Source organism: Gorilla gorilla, chromosome 7 (assembly GCF_029281585.2).
Source record: "Gorilla gorilla gorilla isolate KB3781 chromosome 7, NHGRI_mGorGor1-v2.1_pri, whole genome shotgun sequence".
In the NCBI taxonomy this organism is placed as follows: domain Eukaryota; kingdom Metazoa; phylum Chordata; class Mammalia; order Primates; family Hominidae; genus Gorilla; species Gorilla gorilla.
In genome coordinates, this window is record NC_073231.2 from 21371356 (window position 1) to 21386747 (window position 15392).

A 15392-nucleotide genomic window follows, 5' to 3' on the forward strand; every position below is an offset into this window, starting at 1 on the left:
TCCAAGCCTTCGCTATTGTGAACGGTGCCGCAATAAACATATGTGTGCCTCTGTCTTTATAGTAGATTCTTTCACTGACATATCACTTTTAAAGTTTTTTAAATTGTAAAATATTTTATACATATCTTTGTATATATACAAAATATATAAATATATAAATATATATATACAAAATATATAAGAACGTATATATAATGCACTACTTAAAGAATAATTAAGTGAAAACACCTAAGCAGCCACCGAGCCAGTATGTCAACCATTGTTCATATTTTCCATCTCTGCTGTGCATCTCCCAGCTGTTTCCCTTTATTCCTCAAAACGTAACAACTATCCTGCATTTCTATTACTCTCTTTTCTTTATAATTTTATCACATGTACATGTATCTCTCAACAACAGTGTATATGTTGTTTAGCTTGCTGGTTTTAAAATTATATGAATGAATCATTGTATATATGTTCTATAAGATTGTTTAATGTTGTTCAGTATACTGAGGTTCTTTCCTTTGCTATACACAGCTATAGTTTATTAATTGTTAAATGCTGGTACTATTCTATTATTTGGATATATCATACTCCAATTTATCCATCATCCTTTTGATGGACATTTGAGTTGTGTTTAGTTTTTTTGTATTTCAAACGATGATACTGAGATTTTTCTTGTACATGTCTCCTGGCGCACATTTATAGAAATTTGTACAGGTGTATGTGTGTCTGTGTGGAAGATATATATTTATATACATATTATTAAACAGAAGCCCAAATTTTCTTTTTCTCAAATATTTTAAAATTAGCTGGGCAAAATTGTCAGGATAAGAAGTAAAATAAATAATTAGACCCTTTAGAAGTGCTGGGGGAGATTTTATGTAAGGATTATCCCTAAGTTAAAACTCACTTAGATAAGAAAATATGCTTAATGGATTTTCTGCATTTGTTCTTAACGATCTAAATGAAAAATTTATTCATTGAGTTATGTTTATTCATTGGGCCATCTTATCTGTCAATATAGCTCATATTTTGTTGGAACTCTACAGTTTATAAGCATTTTTATGTACTCTGTTCCTTTTGAGTTACACGAAAACCAGAGGAAGTAGGTATAGTTGTATTATGATGATGATTATTATACCCTTTTTCTAGATGCATAAATGAATGACCTGTGAGGTGAACAGACTTGCCCAGGTTTCAAACTCTATTGTCTCTTTGAATGTACAATATACCATTAATATTTTATAAATACCCTTTTCCGGGTATGGTAGAGAAGACCAATATGTTATAATTTCTTTGAAAATACTGATTAAGATTTAAATGTATTCCACAGTTCCATCTCTCTTATGCAGAGAAAGATTTGTTGGAGAGAGAGCCAAGAGGAGAAGCCCATCAGGAAGTTCTTAGGCGAGCAGCCAAGGATCTTCCCATCTATACCAGGACCATGTCTGGAGGTAAATGTTGATAATGAGTGCTTTGCAATGGTATGCAAATAACATCATTAAGGTGACTGTAAGAAAGTGTGTTTATGTACTTGAAATGGTAAAACACTCATTTCAGAATGCTGTATTATTTCTTGGATTGCTGTTAAATCTTTCCTGTGTGATTCCATAAAACAGAATGGAAACATGAATAGCACTGTGGCAAAGAGATCTCAAGGAAATCAGAACTGACTTTAATCCTGTTCTGCCTACTTAGTTATGACTCAGTGAAGATGTGGGAACTGTTGAAATCTTGATTTATAGTAGTACTCATTTTTAAGGTTTTAATTGTAGACTTTCCTATTCATATTTAATTTAAGGCAGCAGTATCTGTAATGAATATAAAATGAATACTTTTACATGTATTTTTTCGTAAATTTAGAACAGTCATATAGGTGATGTAAAATTTCATTTAGGTATTGGTATAATTTTTTATCTATCTTTAAAATTTTCTTAAAAATGTAATAAATTAACAAGTCTCTTACTTGGGACATATTTTAAGGTCATTTGACAACTATCCAATTAAACAGTTGTCTTAAAACTGATGTACATGGACTAGTGATGCTTACCCACCAAGACTTGCCCAGAACTTCTGTGACTTCAGACCTGTGCTGTCCATTATGGTAGCCGCTAGCCCCATGTGGCTGTTGAGTGCTTGAAGTATGGCCAGTTCAAACTGACAGGTGCTCTAAGTATTAAATACACACTGGTTTCAGAGACTTAGTATGAAAAATATATATAAAATATCTCATTCATGAACAGACACAGTGGCTTGTGCCTGTAATCCCAGCAACTCGGGAGCCTGAGGCGGAGGATTGCTTGAGCCAGGAGTTAGAAGTTGCAGTGAGCTGTGGTTGCACCACTGCACTGCTGCCTGGGTGACAGAGTGAGACCCTGTCTCTAAAAAATAAAATAAATAAAAAATGTTTAAAAAAAAAAGCAGGAAAAACTCATTTAGATTTGTGACTCTGTGTGGTGATTCATACACGTGTAATCTCAGCACTTTGCGAGGCCGAGGCAGGTGGATCACCTGAGGTCAGGAGTTTGAGACCAGCGTGGCCAACATGGTGAAACCCCATCTCTACTAAAAATACAAAAAAATTAGCCTGGGCATGGTGGCGCATGCCTGTAGTCCCAGCTACTCAGCTCAGGAGGCTGAGGTGGGAGAATTGCTTGAACCCAGGAGGCAGAGGCTACAGTGAGCTGAGATGACACCACTGCACTCCAGCCTAGGCGACAGTGAGATTTCGTCTCAGAAAAAAAAAAAAAAGAGGTTTTTATATTACTTATATTTGTTTCTGACTCACTTTAGAATCATAATTGAATCTAACTGTAAGTCTCACACATAATTTTTTCCTGGTTAATATTGTGACCTTAGTTTTATCCTACAAAGACAAAGAAGTGCTTATATATGTTTAGGTATATTTACCCTGTAAGTCTAAACAAACACTGCAGAAATTTAAGCCCCCTAGAAATAAATCATTGCTGAGTTTCCAAAGCTAGTTAGTGACAGTAAAAGGTGCAAAAACCTGGTGTCCTTATTCCTAGTTCAGTTTAAAACTTTTTTTGATAAATAACAGGGTACAAGAAATAAATTGGTTTAATTGAGGGAGACATTCTATTTATTTTGATTAACATGGACATATTTGTACCCTTTGTGAGCCTTATTATAACTACTGACAATTGAAAAAGCATTAGAAAAATTTCCTTAGGAGGTTCTCTGTTCTGGTTAAACCTCCAGAGAACTGTGGCTGTAGGCAAGTCATTCCATTTTTTGTATTTAAACAGCATCAAATATCTTATTTTTTAACCAAATTTAAATTTTATATGCTCTTTAAAATTTAAATTTGGAGAGATGATAAAAACCATTTAATTGTATTTTCAATTCAGTGTTAACTCTAAGACTAAGTGGAGCTTTTTGTCCCTAGCCATCCGATACTGTGACAGATGCCAACTTATAAAACCAGATCGCTGCCATCACTGCTCCGTCTGTGATAAGTAAGAGAACCTTTAACTTCTAAAATATCTACATGCTGGTGGTCTTTTTCTTCATTATGTTTCTTTTCTCACTGTTTTCCTGATTGTCTTCTCCATATTCTCGCTTCTCAGCCCTTGATTTAGGAAATGGAGTTGGTATAACCCGCTGGCATTCATACCAGTGAGGCCTAAGGCCACAGTCAAGTGTCAGTTTGCCCCCAGATTCACGGTGCCCTGAAGTATGTGATTTTTAGCAGTTCTGACTTGGCTAGTTCAATTTAGGAAATACTTCTATGAGTGTTTTCCATTTTTATAACGATAACTCAGTTGACTTCATGACAGTCAGACATTGTTATATATTTAATATACTCCAAGGACAGTATTACTTGGCATGAGGATTGATATTGAAGGAGAAGTTTTATCCAGACTTTCTGGAAATCCGTTGCAGTTTTGTTCTTTCTTTAGCATAAGATAGTTGTATATTAATACATTATATTGTTTTTAGGAAATGAGTTGCTTTGCATCTTAAGCATGTATATTTTGAATTCAAGTTATATTATTATAAGAATTGGCTATAGGGTTTATTTTAGATGAGAACTTCTGCTATTATCCAATTTTTAGATAAGTAAATAATTTTGCAGTATTTTACTTGCCGCAGCTGTTTGAACTAACCATAATTTATATTTTTATAATTTAATATGATTAAAATTTCATGGGGTATTAGGTTTTGTGTTCTGCTTTGTTTTTTAGATGTATTTTGAAGATGGATCATCATTGTCCATGGTGAGTTGGATGTATATTTAAACAAGTTTGTGTCCCTTGTAAATGTTAATAAATTAAATCACTTATCCATGTAAATCTTTTCACACATGAAATATTACTTGAGTTGACATAGCAGGAACTTTTGGATTTAGTTTCTAATATTTGTTTAACTTAAAAGAGGCTTTATTTAGGGGAGTTTCCATGAAATACTTTTAAAACCAGTAGGTTAACAATCTTAAAGTTAATATCACATGTTAGCTCAGAACAAAGGATTTTCTTTGTATGCATGTGCATGAACAGAGATTCCAGAATACTTCACACAAATACACACAAAGATGTACAAGTAAATTATACATAGTACCTCACTGGAAGGTTTTTATAACGAATTAAGTCATCAAAAGCTTTTTAACAATTTATTTTACACAGAATTTGACATTAAGGAGTAGAATAGCAACTACACAGATATACAAATGCACACATAAATTTAAACAAGATTTTCCACATAGAATTCATTAATATTTGCTAATATTTCTCAGTCACGAAATTAGGTAATTTAATAGAGGATTATTTGAAAGATCTGATTAGTAAGGTTAATTTTCCTTTCTTTTCCTATAATTTTTCATCTCAATGTAGGCATATCTCTGACCGTCATGCCCAGGTTGCTGGCCAGGTTGGATTTGGGCGTTGAGTAATGCTTATTCTTCAAGCTTTCTTTCAGGGATGGCTCTACAGAAAGGTAGACATGCCCACAAGTCCACAGTAGGTATAGGGTGAAATATATGTAGGGAATGGTTTTTTTAGCAGTAGGAAAGATTCCCAGGGGAATGTAGGATTATGGTATCCTGTATCTTTCCTCAGTATACCTCTTTCTTTTCTCCACCTCGATTTTCTCCTTTAAAGCGTTCAGGCTAGTCAACCCATATAAGAATGGCACTCTTCTTAAAGGTCCCAATAAATAACGCCCCCTTCATACTAATTGATACTTGCACTCATTCTTTTGCCCCCCTGCCCCCAGTTTTCTTTTCTGTTTTTTTTTTTCAACAAGTGTTCCCCCTCCCCCAGTGTCTTTAATTAGACGACTTCTTCTTCTTCTTCTTCTTCTTCGTCTTCATCTTCGTCTTCGTCTCCGTCTCCTTCTCCTCCCCCCTCCCCCTCCCCTCCTCCCCCTCCCCCTCCTCCTCCTTCTTCCTCTTCCTCTCCTTCTTTCTTCTTCTTCTTCCTTCTTCTTTCTTCTTCTTCTTCTTCTTCTTCCTTCTTCTTCCTTCTTCCTTCTTCTTTCTTCTTTTTTTTTTTTTTTTTTTTGAGACAGAGTCTTGCTCTGTCGCCCAGGCTGGAGTGCAGTAGCGTGATCTTGGCTCACTGCAACCTCCACCTCCGGGGTTCAAGCGATTCTCCTGCCTCAGCCTCCCGAGTAGCCGGACTACAGGTGCCCGCTACCTCACCTGGCTAATTTTTGTATTTTTAGTAGAGTCGGTTTCACCATATTGGCCAGGCTGGTCTCGAACTCTTGACCTTGTGATCCGCCCGCCTTGGCCTCCCAAAGTGCTGGGATTACAGGCGCGAGCCACCATGCCTGGCCAATGTCTTCTTAATTCTCCTTACATTCATTTGTTGACTTCCCCTGCAGCTGCTGTCAGTGCCCCACCTGTATCCCCATGACCCACCTGTTGAGTTCATGGCATCTGTGGTGACAGCTCCCGTACCTGCTGGCAGTTCCCCATTCAGGCACCTGTGTTTCTTTTCTTCTCTGCCTGAGTGGTCTCTTCTACCTGGGTAGTTTCATTCAGCTCACAAGCCAGGCAGTCCAGAAGTGCCAAGGCATTCATACCTCCAGGGGCAACCCTCAACCAGTGACAGCCTGGCCGGTAAAAAAATGCTTTATCCTTCCTGTCTCAAATGAACTGCATCCAAGTTCTTGTCTCAGAATCTGCTTTGGGGTAAACCCATGTTAAGCACCCTCCTTTCTGGATAACTGTATACTCCAGATATATTCAGCAGAGTGGTAGTCATCATAGGCATAGTGTTGATTTTGATTTGTCTGACCTTAATAAGGGATTGTGATGACAAGGAATGGAGAGGTGGAAAAAAATCAGGTCAGTACATACCTATAAAGCTTCCCATGCCCTTGCTGTACTCACAAAATTACAAAAAGAGAAAATAATAATTTACCATTATAGTAATCTTGCTAAATCAACAGTTAATTTGGCCTCATGAGACACTTACAGTCTGATAGCCTTTCCAGTTTTCACAGATTCTGTTAAACAAGTGAAGGAGAACAACAGAAATGAGACCCTAGAATTTTTAAAAATAGGTTCCGTGGCATGCCTGCGCACCACCTGCTGTTGCTCCACCCTTAGGTGGCAGTGTGGGAAGGTGAATGAACTGACTGCGGTACCTTTTAACCTGTGTCGTTGTTCACTTCCCCATCACTTCCCTTGCTGCATCCACTGTCTCCACCACTGTCCTAGCTCTGGGTACTCCCTTGCAGAAAGCAGCAGCCATGTTGACTTGTGAAGGATTTGATGCCAAGGGTCTGTTACTCACTTGGTGCCAGCTGAATGGAGCAGCCATTGTATTTAATTTTTTAATTTCAAATTAAAGTTTTTAATAAAAAAGTCTATAGCTAATAACATGCTCTTGGTTCCAAATTCAAAAATAAAACAGGTAGCCATGTTCTTCCCAGTCCCTCTCCCCACCTTCTTCCACTACGCACAGAGAACCAGGATTGTTAACGTCGTGGCACTTTTCAGATCTCAATGTATGTGTGCATAGCCTATAAACCCCCTCGTTATTTATTTATTTATTTATTTATTTTTAGTACAAGTGACTACACTATTGATTGAATCTGTTTCTTTTTGTTTTCTTCACTTAATGTATCCTGGAAATGTTTCCATATGAATATATAAAAAATCTTTTTCTACAGGCTTTGTGTGAATGTATTCATCTAACGGCAGTCACTTATAGGACTTTTAGGATGTTTTCAGACCCAGGGGCAGCCTTTTCTCTCTCTCTTTTTTTTTTTTTTTTTTTTTGTTTTTTGAGACGGAGTCTCACTCTGTCACCCGGGCTAGAGTGCAGTGGTGCGATCTTGGCTCACTGCAAGCTCCGCCTCCTGGGTTCATGCCATTCTCCTGCCTCAGCCTCCCAAGTAGCTGGGACTACAGGCACCCACCACTACGCCTCACGGTTTTTGGGGTTTTTTTGTATTTTTGGGTTTCACTGTGTTAGCCAGGATGGTCTCAATCTCCTGACCTCGTGATCCGCCCGCCTCAGCCTCCCAAAGTGGTGGGATTACAGGCATGAGCCAACGCGCCCGGCCAGGGCAGGTTTTTTATACAGGTATTTTAAACAGGTCTTTTGAACCTTCATATCTGTCAACTTTGAACATTTGAAACATTGGATCAACAATACCTCTTTGTTTGTCAGTGATTTCTCAATCTCTGCTCTGGCCACTTAAGATTACCCACCAGAATTCCGGGGATCAATCTCCTACTTGTGTTTTAACTAAAACAGATTCCGTAGTATTTGCTGTATTGGATTTTCTCTCAAAGTATTTTGTTCCTTTAGTATAAAATTTTAGTTAATTATTTCATATTAATAATACTTTCACATGCTTGCCAAAGGTTAAGTAACACAAATAAAAACAAATTATTTGAGCTTCAGTTTATTGAGTGCCGGTTATGTTCTAGAGGCCATACACATCATCTGTAATACTTTTAACAGCGACAGAAGTAGAAATTATTTGTCTCATTTTATTTTATCTTATTTTTTTGAGACGGAGTCGCCTAGGCTGGAGTGCAGTGGCACGATCTTGGCTCACTACAACCTCCGCCTCCTGGGTATTTGTCTCATTTTACAGGGGAAAAAAAATGAGGCTCAGAAAAGAGAAAGAGAGGGCTCAAAGTCACATAGGAAATTTTTTTTTACTTCAAAGGCCACACTCCTTCCAATGTATTATGTTCTTTTTCCAATTTAAAGTCAGAAAGCAATTGCCCAGAAACAGGGCCAACAGCTGTGTTTTACACTGAACTTAAACAACACAAGAAGGATATTTACCTAGAACGTGTTTTGTTTCTCCATATGAAATCATTCCTTTTCTAGATGGAGAAATAGATTCAGAATAAGTCTTCTTCCTTTTCAAATTGAGTCTATAAAGCAATAGGCAGTTAAAATGTCTAGGCAAAAGCTGTCTATTGTGAAGACAGTAAGGTATTATTCAAAATAAATGTCACTATATTTCTTCTAGTTATATATATACACACACACACATATACATGCACATACCTACATACACACATACTCTATGTATATACATATTAAACTCTAAAATATATGGTCTTTATTTACTGACCTCCTTTGTCCCTAGCTCTAACACGGCAAATTTTACCATCCCCTCAAGCAAAGCTAAATTAGTTGTTACAAAATCTGTGATCAAAATCACTTTATAAAAATACTCTTTATTATTTAATGCAAGAGCTGCTGCTTATATTCCTTCAGGAAGAGAAACAATCTTTTCTATCCCTTCCAATTTCTTCCTAGTCCACAAGTCATTATTTACACCCATGCTGTCCAAAGTCTTTTTTTTTTTTTTTTTTGAGATGGAATTTCACTGTCACCCAGGCTGGAGTACAGTGGTGAAATCTTGGCTCACTGCAACCTCTGCCTCCCGGGTTCAAGCAGTTCTTTTACCACAGCCTCCCGAGTAGCTGGGATTACAGACGTGCACCACCATGCCCAGATAATTTTTGTATTTTTATTTTACTTAATTAATTTTTGAGATGGAGTTTTGCTCTTGTCGCCCAGGCTGGAGTGCAGTGGTGCAATCTCAGCCTCCTGGGTTCAAGTGCTTCTCCTGCCTCTGCCTCCTGAGTAGCTGGAACTACAGGCATGTGCCACCATGCCCGGCTAATTTTTTGTATTTTTAGTAGAGACGGGGTTTCACCAAGACCATGCCAGGCTGGTCTTGAACTGCTGACCTCAGGCGATTTGCCTGCCTCGGCCTCCTAAAGTGCTGGGATTACAGGCGTCAGCCACCACGCCCACCCATATTGTCCAAAGTTTTAAAGCACCCAGCTTTTGCCTACCCATTCTTTCCCCTTGAAACCAACATAAGTAAGCAAAGGGAATACCTGTATCCTTTTGAGACAGAATACAGTTAGATTAGGCTGTTTCCAATATTATTTCCTGCCATGATTCCATTCAAACACCATAAAAGGCAACCTCAGCAACAGGCTTGCATCCCCCCACTGGAACCTCTAGAGATGCAGATGTAACTGTTTCCATACAATGTGCACCCACAATTTGTGGCTTCTTTTTTTTCTTTTCTTTTTTTTTTTGAGAGGGAGTCTCCCTTTGTTGCCAGGCTGGAGTGCAGTGGCGCGATCTTGGCTCACTGAACCCTCCACCTCCCAGGTTCAAGCGATTGTCCTGCCTCGGCCTCCCGAGTAGCTGGGACTACAGGCGTGTACCACCACGCCCAGCTAATTTTTGTATTTTTAGTAGAGACAGGGTTTCACCCTGTTGGCCAGGATGGTCTTGATCTCTTGACCTTGTGATCTGCCTGCCTCGGCCTCCCAAAGTGCTGGGATTACAGGCATGAGCCACCGCGCCCAGCAAACTTGTGGCTTCTTTATAAATTATTTGCCCATATGTAAGACCTTTAAGTTTACAAATTACTAAATCTAATGCTATTCCCTTTACCTTATATTTTTTGAGGGAGATGATGTAAACATTTTTTTCACGTGAACATGGTTTCATTTTTACAAATCTAGAAAGAAAAGTGTTTCATCTTAGTAGCTAAGTCAGTGGAGAGTGAGATGATTTTTACCTACGTTAGAAGGGGAACAAGAACGTTTGAGAAAAGGAAACAGTATGTGTATGTTCTGTGCAATAGGCTGAATACTAGAAAAGGAAACTTGTATGTTCTATTTAATAGGTTCGTTATACTGGTTAACCAAGAAGTTACTCAACCCATGAAGGTATTAGCCAATTCCACATGGGTGATGTATCACATTGACACAAGGTCATCCAGTAGTGCCCTTGTCTTTATGAAAAGGAAATCAAAAAGTTTGATAGAAAGAGAGTGAGCCTATAAGCCTATGAGTGGGAGCTAAATGATGAGAACACATGGACACAGAGGAGGGAACAACACACACTAGGGCCTTTTGGAGGGAGGAGGGTGGGAGGAGGAAGAGGGCTAAGCAAAACAACTAATGGATAGTAGGCTTAATACCTGGGTGATGAAATCATCTATACAACAGACCCCCACAACTCAGGTTTACCTGTCTAACAAACCTGCGCTTGTATCCCAAAAATTAAAGTAAAATAAAATATAAATAAATAATTTTTTAAAAAAGAAAAATCTTAACAAAAAGAAAGTGAGCCTATAAAAATGAATTGTATTTGTACTTATGTTTATTGATACAATAGTTTGATTTGTCCCCCCTCAGATAACGACTTTGGAGTGAGAACTGAGATTTATAAATTTGCATATTTGGAATTATGGCATATTTAGAGCCGACTTTTGGAAATGACCTCAGAGTGTTTAACTTACAGATAAAGAAAATGAAATTCTAATCGATGACTTCACTTCCTCAGGGCCACATCATTACTTAGTGTCAAATGGGCCTTCTGACCCGGCTGTCTAACTCCCAGGCCTACTTCTTTTCTTAAAGCTCCCATTTAATATGCTTTGACAGTCCGCTTGCTTCAGTGAAGGCATGCAAAGAGTAATTTGTGAAGATATTCCATCTAATTTGGGAATACTTGAAAAATTGTAACTTAATTAATCATAGTTGTATATCAAACCCAAAGATGGCATAGAGGAAGGGTTTAGTAAATTCACCTAAGCTGCCTGGCCTGATACGGTTTCTCGCAGGCTCTGTGCTTTGAGGGATGTGCATACTTGCGTAATTTGACATGACATGCAGTTACATTGTTTGTGATTGACTAAAGCAGTATTAAATATCATGTTTTAAAAATAGAAGCAGATTTTTTTAGTGAAATGGATTTTTAAATGATTGTATGCATAAAGAAATCTTATGAGTTAGATTTAAAGAAATGCCAATAAATTAGAAGTGAGAGGAAGCTAAACACTTGCTTGAGCATATGCACACGTAGGTGAAGATGTAAAACTCACTGGAAATGTTTTTGTTTTGTTAACAGGGTGAACAATTGTGTTGGATTTTCGAATTATAAGTTCTTTCTCCTTTTCTTGGCTTATTCTCTGCTCTACTGCCTTTTTATTGCGGCAACAGATTTACAGTATTTTATCAAATTTTGGACAGTAAGTCATTAACTTGGTAACTCTTTTTTTGGTATACAATAATAGATAATGTAGGCTTTTCAGAACAGAATTATTTCCGACACTGATTTTATAGACTAGAGCTCATTGACATGCAGTCAGTCCTCATTATTCGCAGATTCTTTATTTGTTAATTCACTAAAATGTAATTGTAAACCCCACATCAATACTGACAGCTTTCGTCATCTGCAGACATGTGCAGAGTGGCAAAAACGTTGACTTGCGCCCATGCCCATTCCCAGTTGAGGCTGAACAAGACGACGCTTTTGCCTTCTTGCTTCAGCTCTCATACTGTAAACAAGTGTGCTTTCCACAGTCTATTTAGTGCCATGCTTTTTTCCATTTTTGTGCTTTTTGTTGGTGATTTTGCTGTCAAAAAAAGGTCTTAAAGTGTAGTGCTGAAGTGTGGTCTAATGTTTCTAAACAAAAGAAAACCGATGTGTGTTATGGAGAAAATACGTGTATTAGATAAGCTTGATTCAGGCATGAGTTATAGTGCTGTTAGCTATGAGTTCTATATTAATAAATAAATAATGTATATTAAATAAGGTGCATTTAAGTAGAAACACACATAAAACAAGGTTACACACTGATCAGTTGTCAAAGATGTTGTGACCAGAGGTTCATAGAAACCTAACCCTGTATCTTCCCTAGGAGCAGTTTTTCAGTATTCACAAGTTCAGTGTTTGTGGAAAGTTTATAAAAAATAAGTACTGCGAATAACGAGAATTGATGACTATATAAGATTTTTTTCAGGATTTAAAAATAGAAGTATTTTCTTTATGTTTAAGAAGATTATTTTTTAAACTATCATGCCTATAATGTCCTTATGCCTATAATGTCCTTATGCCTGTAATATCCTGAGTTTTTATTCAGTATTTCTTGATTACGCTTTATACACTATATATTTTAAATGTAGGCAAAAAGAAATTAAAATTGAGGATTTAAAATATCCACAGGTCGTCCTTGTGAACACCAAATGACAGTAAAAAAGCAGTTTATCTGCTGCCAGGATTGATGTATTATTTTCATTAAATTATCTTTATTATGGTAAGAATTTCTAAATTGCTAGATCACTTATGTGAGATTTGAACCAAATGTAATACCAAAGAGTTATTGAATGCCTACTGTGTGCCAGTTCTATTGCTAAGCATAGAAAGACATGAGTGAAGAGACCTGCTGCTAACATTCAAGGATTCTTTCAGTGTCCAGCTTGAAAAATGAACCCTAATGAATGTCTGGGAGAGCATTATGTCACTGCTCCTCCTTCCTGTGGATGATTTTAGTTTCAAACCACAAATATATTTGAAAAGGAATGACCAGAATTTTCGCTGTCAAAAGAACCTGCTGCTGTTGAAAACTGTCAGTGAGGTCTTGTGACCACTGTCATTCGGTCAGGGACGACAGGGTATTGGAATCTGAGGACCATTTATCAGAAGAGCCATTTCGTGGCAGCCATGGTGCTTCCCTATGTGTCCATAGCCCCAAGCCCTCCATTCTAGAGCCATTCCAGGTCTCTCTGGATTTATAAACAATGAGAGAATGAGAGTCTAACTGGTTTTCTTTGAGATGGACTGTTTCAGCCCATGGATATTAAGATTTATTTTAGACAGGTGTTATGCACTGGTGTTGATCTTTTCTGTGGTGCTATTATTTAAGATAGCTTGAAGCATTATTGTGAATGTGTTGTTATATGTATTCATTTAGTTGATGCTGTTGTTTGTAGTAACGTAAAACATCAATAAGGATAGTAGCCAAATTGTGCCAGTTAGCCTTCATTTTCTGGCATTATAATGAAACTATTTAAACATTTGTGATTCTGTAGTATGTTGACAAAACATACTCCGTTAATAAATTTAAAACTACATTTTATAGTTCCATTTATCTTGCTTCGTAGTATTACAGTTTATACATACACTACCATAAATTTTCTATGATTTGGTTATGAAAAACACAGTTAATATTCCAAATTTTAATATCATTTTCATATATATTCATATTCTAGTAAACTTTTAACCCCATGAAATATATGCATATTTTTCCTAAAGTTTTAACATAAAGCCACATTTTTTTATATTAAACTTAAGAAAAATTTTAAGCAAAAAAAAAATCTTACTAATTTACTTATAAAAGTAGGGGAATACATATCCCTTTGACAAAACATGTTATTTTCTTCCTTTCTTTATAGAATGGCCTACCTGATACTCAAGCCAAGTTCCATATTATGTTTTTATTCTTTGCTGCAGCTATGTTTTCTGTCAGCTTGTCTTCTCTGTTTGGCTATCATTGTTGGCTAGTCAGCAAAAATAAATCTACATTAGGTGAGTATCCAATTATTGTAGTTGACAGAACTTTAAATACGTATACCAACATTCATTGACAGTTGCTATGTGATTAAATGCCAACTTGCCCTGAAGTGGTGGGAAAAGTCATTCTTATTTTCCTCATTGTTTTTTTGATATGTCGCTTAGACACATACAGGTTTGCTCATTCCATATATTTATTGATTGTCTCATATATATGTATATATATATATGAGACTATATATATCTATATATCTATATATACAGATATAGTGGCATATAGATATATAGATATAGTGGTGAGCAGGGGCAAAACAGTCTAATGAGGGGCACTAGGAATATTTTAGAAACACTCCATGTGGCTGAAGCATAGAAAGCTAAAGATTGAGAAATACATTAATGAGGTTTGAGAGGTAAGCAAGGACTAAGCTATGTAGAGTTTCTAGGCCAAGGATAGGAGTTTGAGAATGCAACCAGGACCACACATGCTTACGATCATAAAGGACACTCCAAGCTGTGAGCTTCAGTTATTATAATATGCAATGAGGATTAATTACAGTGGGTAGTCAATTAGTGTTCGTTTTCAGTATTCTGAAATGAAACATGATGGAATTCTGAAATGAAATCATTACACCAAATACTATTAGGGTGAAAATACTGATAAAGTAATTTCTAAGCCCAGGAATTTTATTTCAAATTATGTGTTAGGCAGTTAAATTGTAATTCATCAAAAGTAAATTTATTGTTTCTAGAGGTTTTTAACTTCTGGAAACCTGTAGATTTAACTTGTAGCACTGAAAGGACTTCCCCTGGATAATATGATCCTTTGAAATGTTTTAGAAAAAGCTATGTATCCTAGGATGAAGAATGCTAAGGATCTTGCAAATGACCACATTTTTTCATAGTGCCTAACTCTGCTGGTTAGATTTTTCTTTTTAATGGAGAAAAATCATTATACCTCCATGTTCATATTCCAAAAACAATAGTTTACATTTTGTATTTCAGCATGATTCAAGAAGAAAATGTAGTATTTTTGAAGGAATGTTGATGACCTTATTCAAGTCTCAGTCTGTCGTGTGTTTGTTGTGTGACCTTAGGCAAGTCCCAGAGCCTCTCTGAACCAGCTTTGATAGGCAGAATGAGTATCACCAGATGCAATACATGGTTCTGGACTGGATCCCGGTTTGGACAAACTAGTTTAAAAGTAGATTTTATAGTCAGCTGGAAAAATTTTATTAGATGAGAACCAATTTCAACGAAATTGGAAAATACTTAGCCAGGCATGGTGGCATGACACCTGTTGCTCCAGGAGGGTGAGGCAGAAGAATTGCTTGAGCCTGGGAATTCGAGGCTACAGTGAGCTATGATCATAGCACTGTACTCCACTCTGGGCAACAGAGTGAAACCCTGACTCAAAAACAAACAAATGGATTTACTTAAAAACAAAGGTTGTAGAATGTATGTAAAAGATAGTCTGATTGTGGTTTTTTTAAAAAATACACCTGTAGATTTGTAGATCTATGTTGATGGATCCATCCATTTATCTATCTATTGATCAAAAGATCCAGAAGATGCAATTTTAGT

At 36.8% G+C, this 15392-nt stretch overlaps 1 protein-coding gene across 3 annotated transcripts in view; it reads left to right on the forward strand.

Moving 5' to 3' along the window:
- The window catches only part of ZDHHC2 (zDHHC palmitoyltransferase 2), a 63871-nt gene that overhangs the window by 37684 nt on the left and 10795 nt on the right, over positions 1 to 15392 (forward strand). For 2 of the 3 annotated variants that reach the window (XM_004046691.5, XM_063709079.1), the window contains 5 exons: positions 1316 to 1436; positions 3392 to 3461; positions 4191 to 4223; positions 11367 to 11487; positions 13694 to 13826. In XM_004046691.5, coding sequence (XP_004046739.1) covers positions 1316 to 1436; positions 3392 to 3461; positions 4191 to 4223; positions 11367 to 11487; positions 13694 to 13826 — 478 coding nt within the window. The remainder of the gene's footprint in view (positions 1 to 1315; positions 1437 to 3391; positions 3462 to 4190; positions 4224 to 11366; positions 11488 to 13693; positions 13827 to 15392) is intronic. The other variant, XM_055349142.2, reaches the window with a different exon arrangement.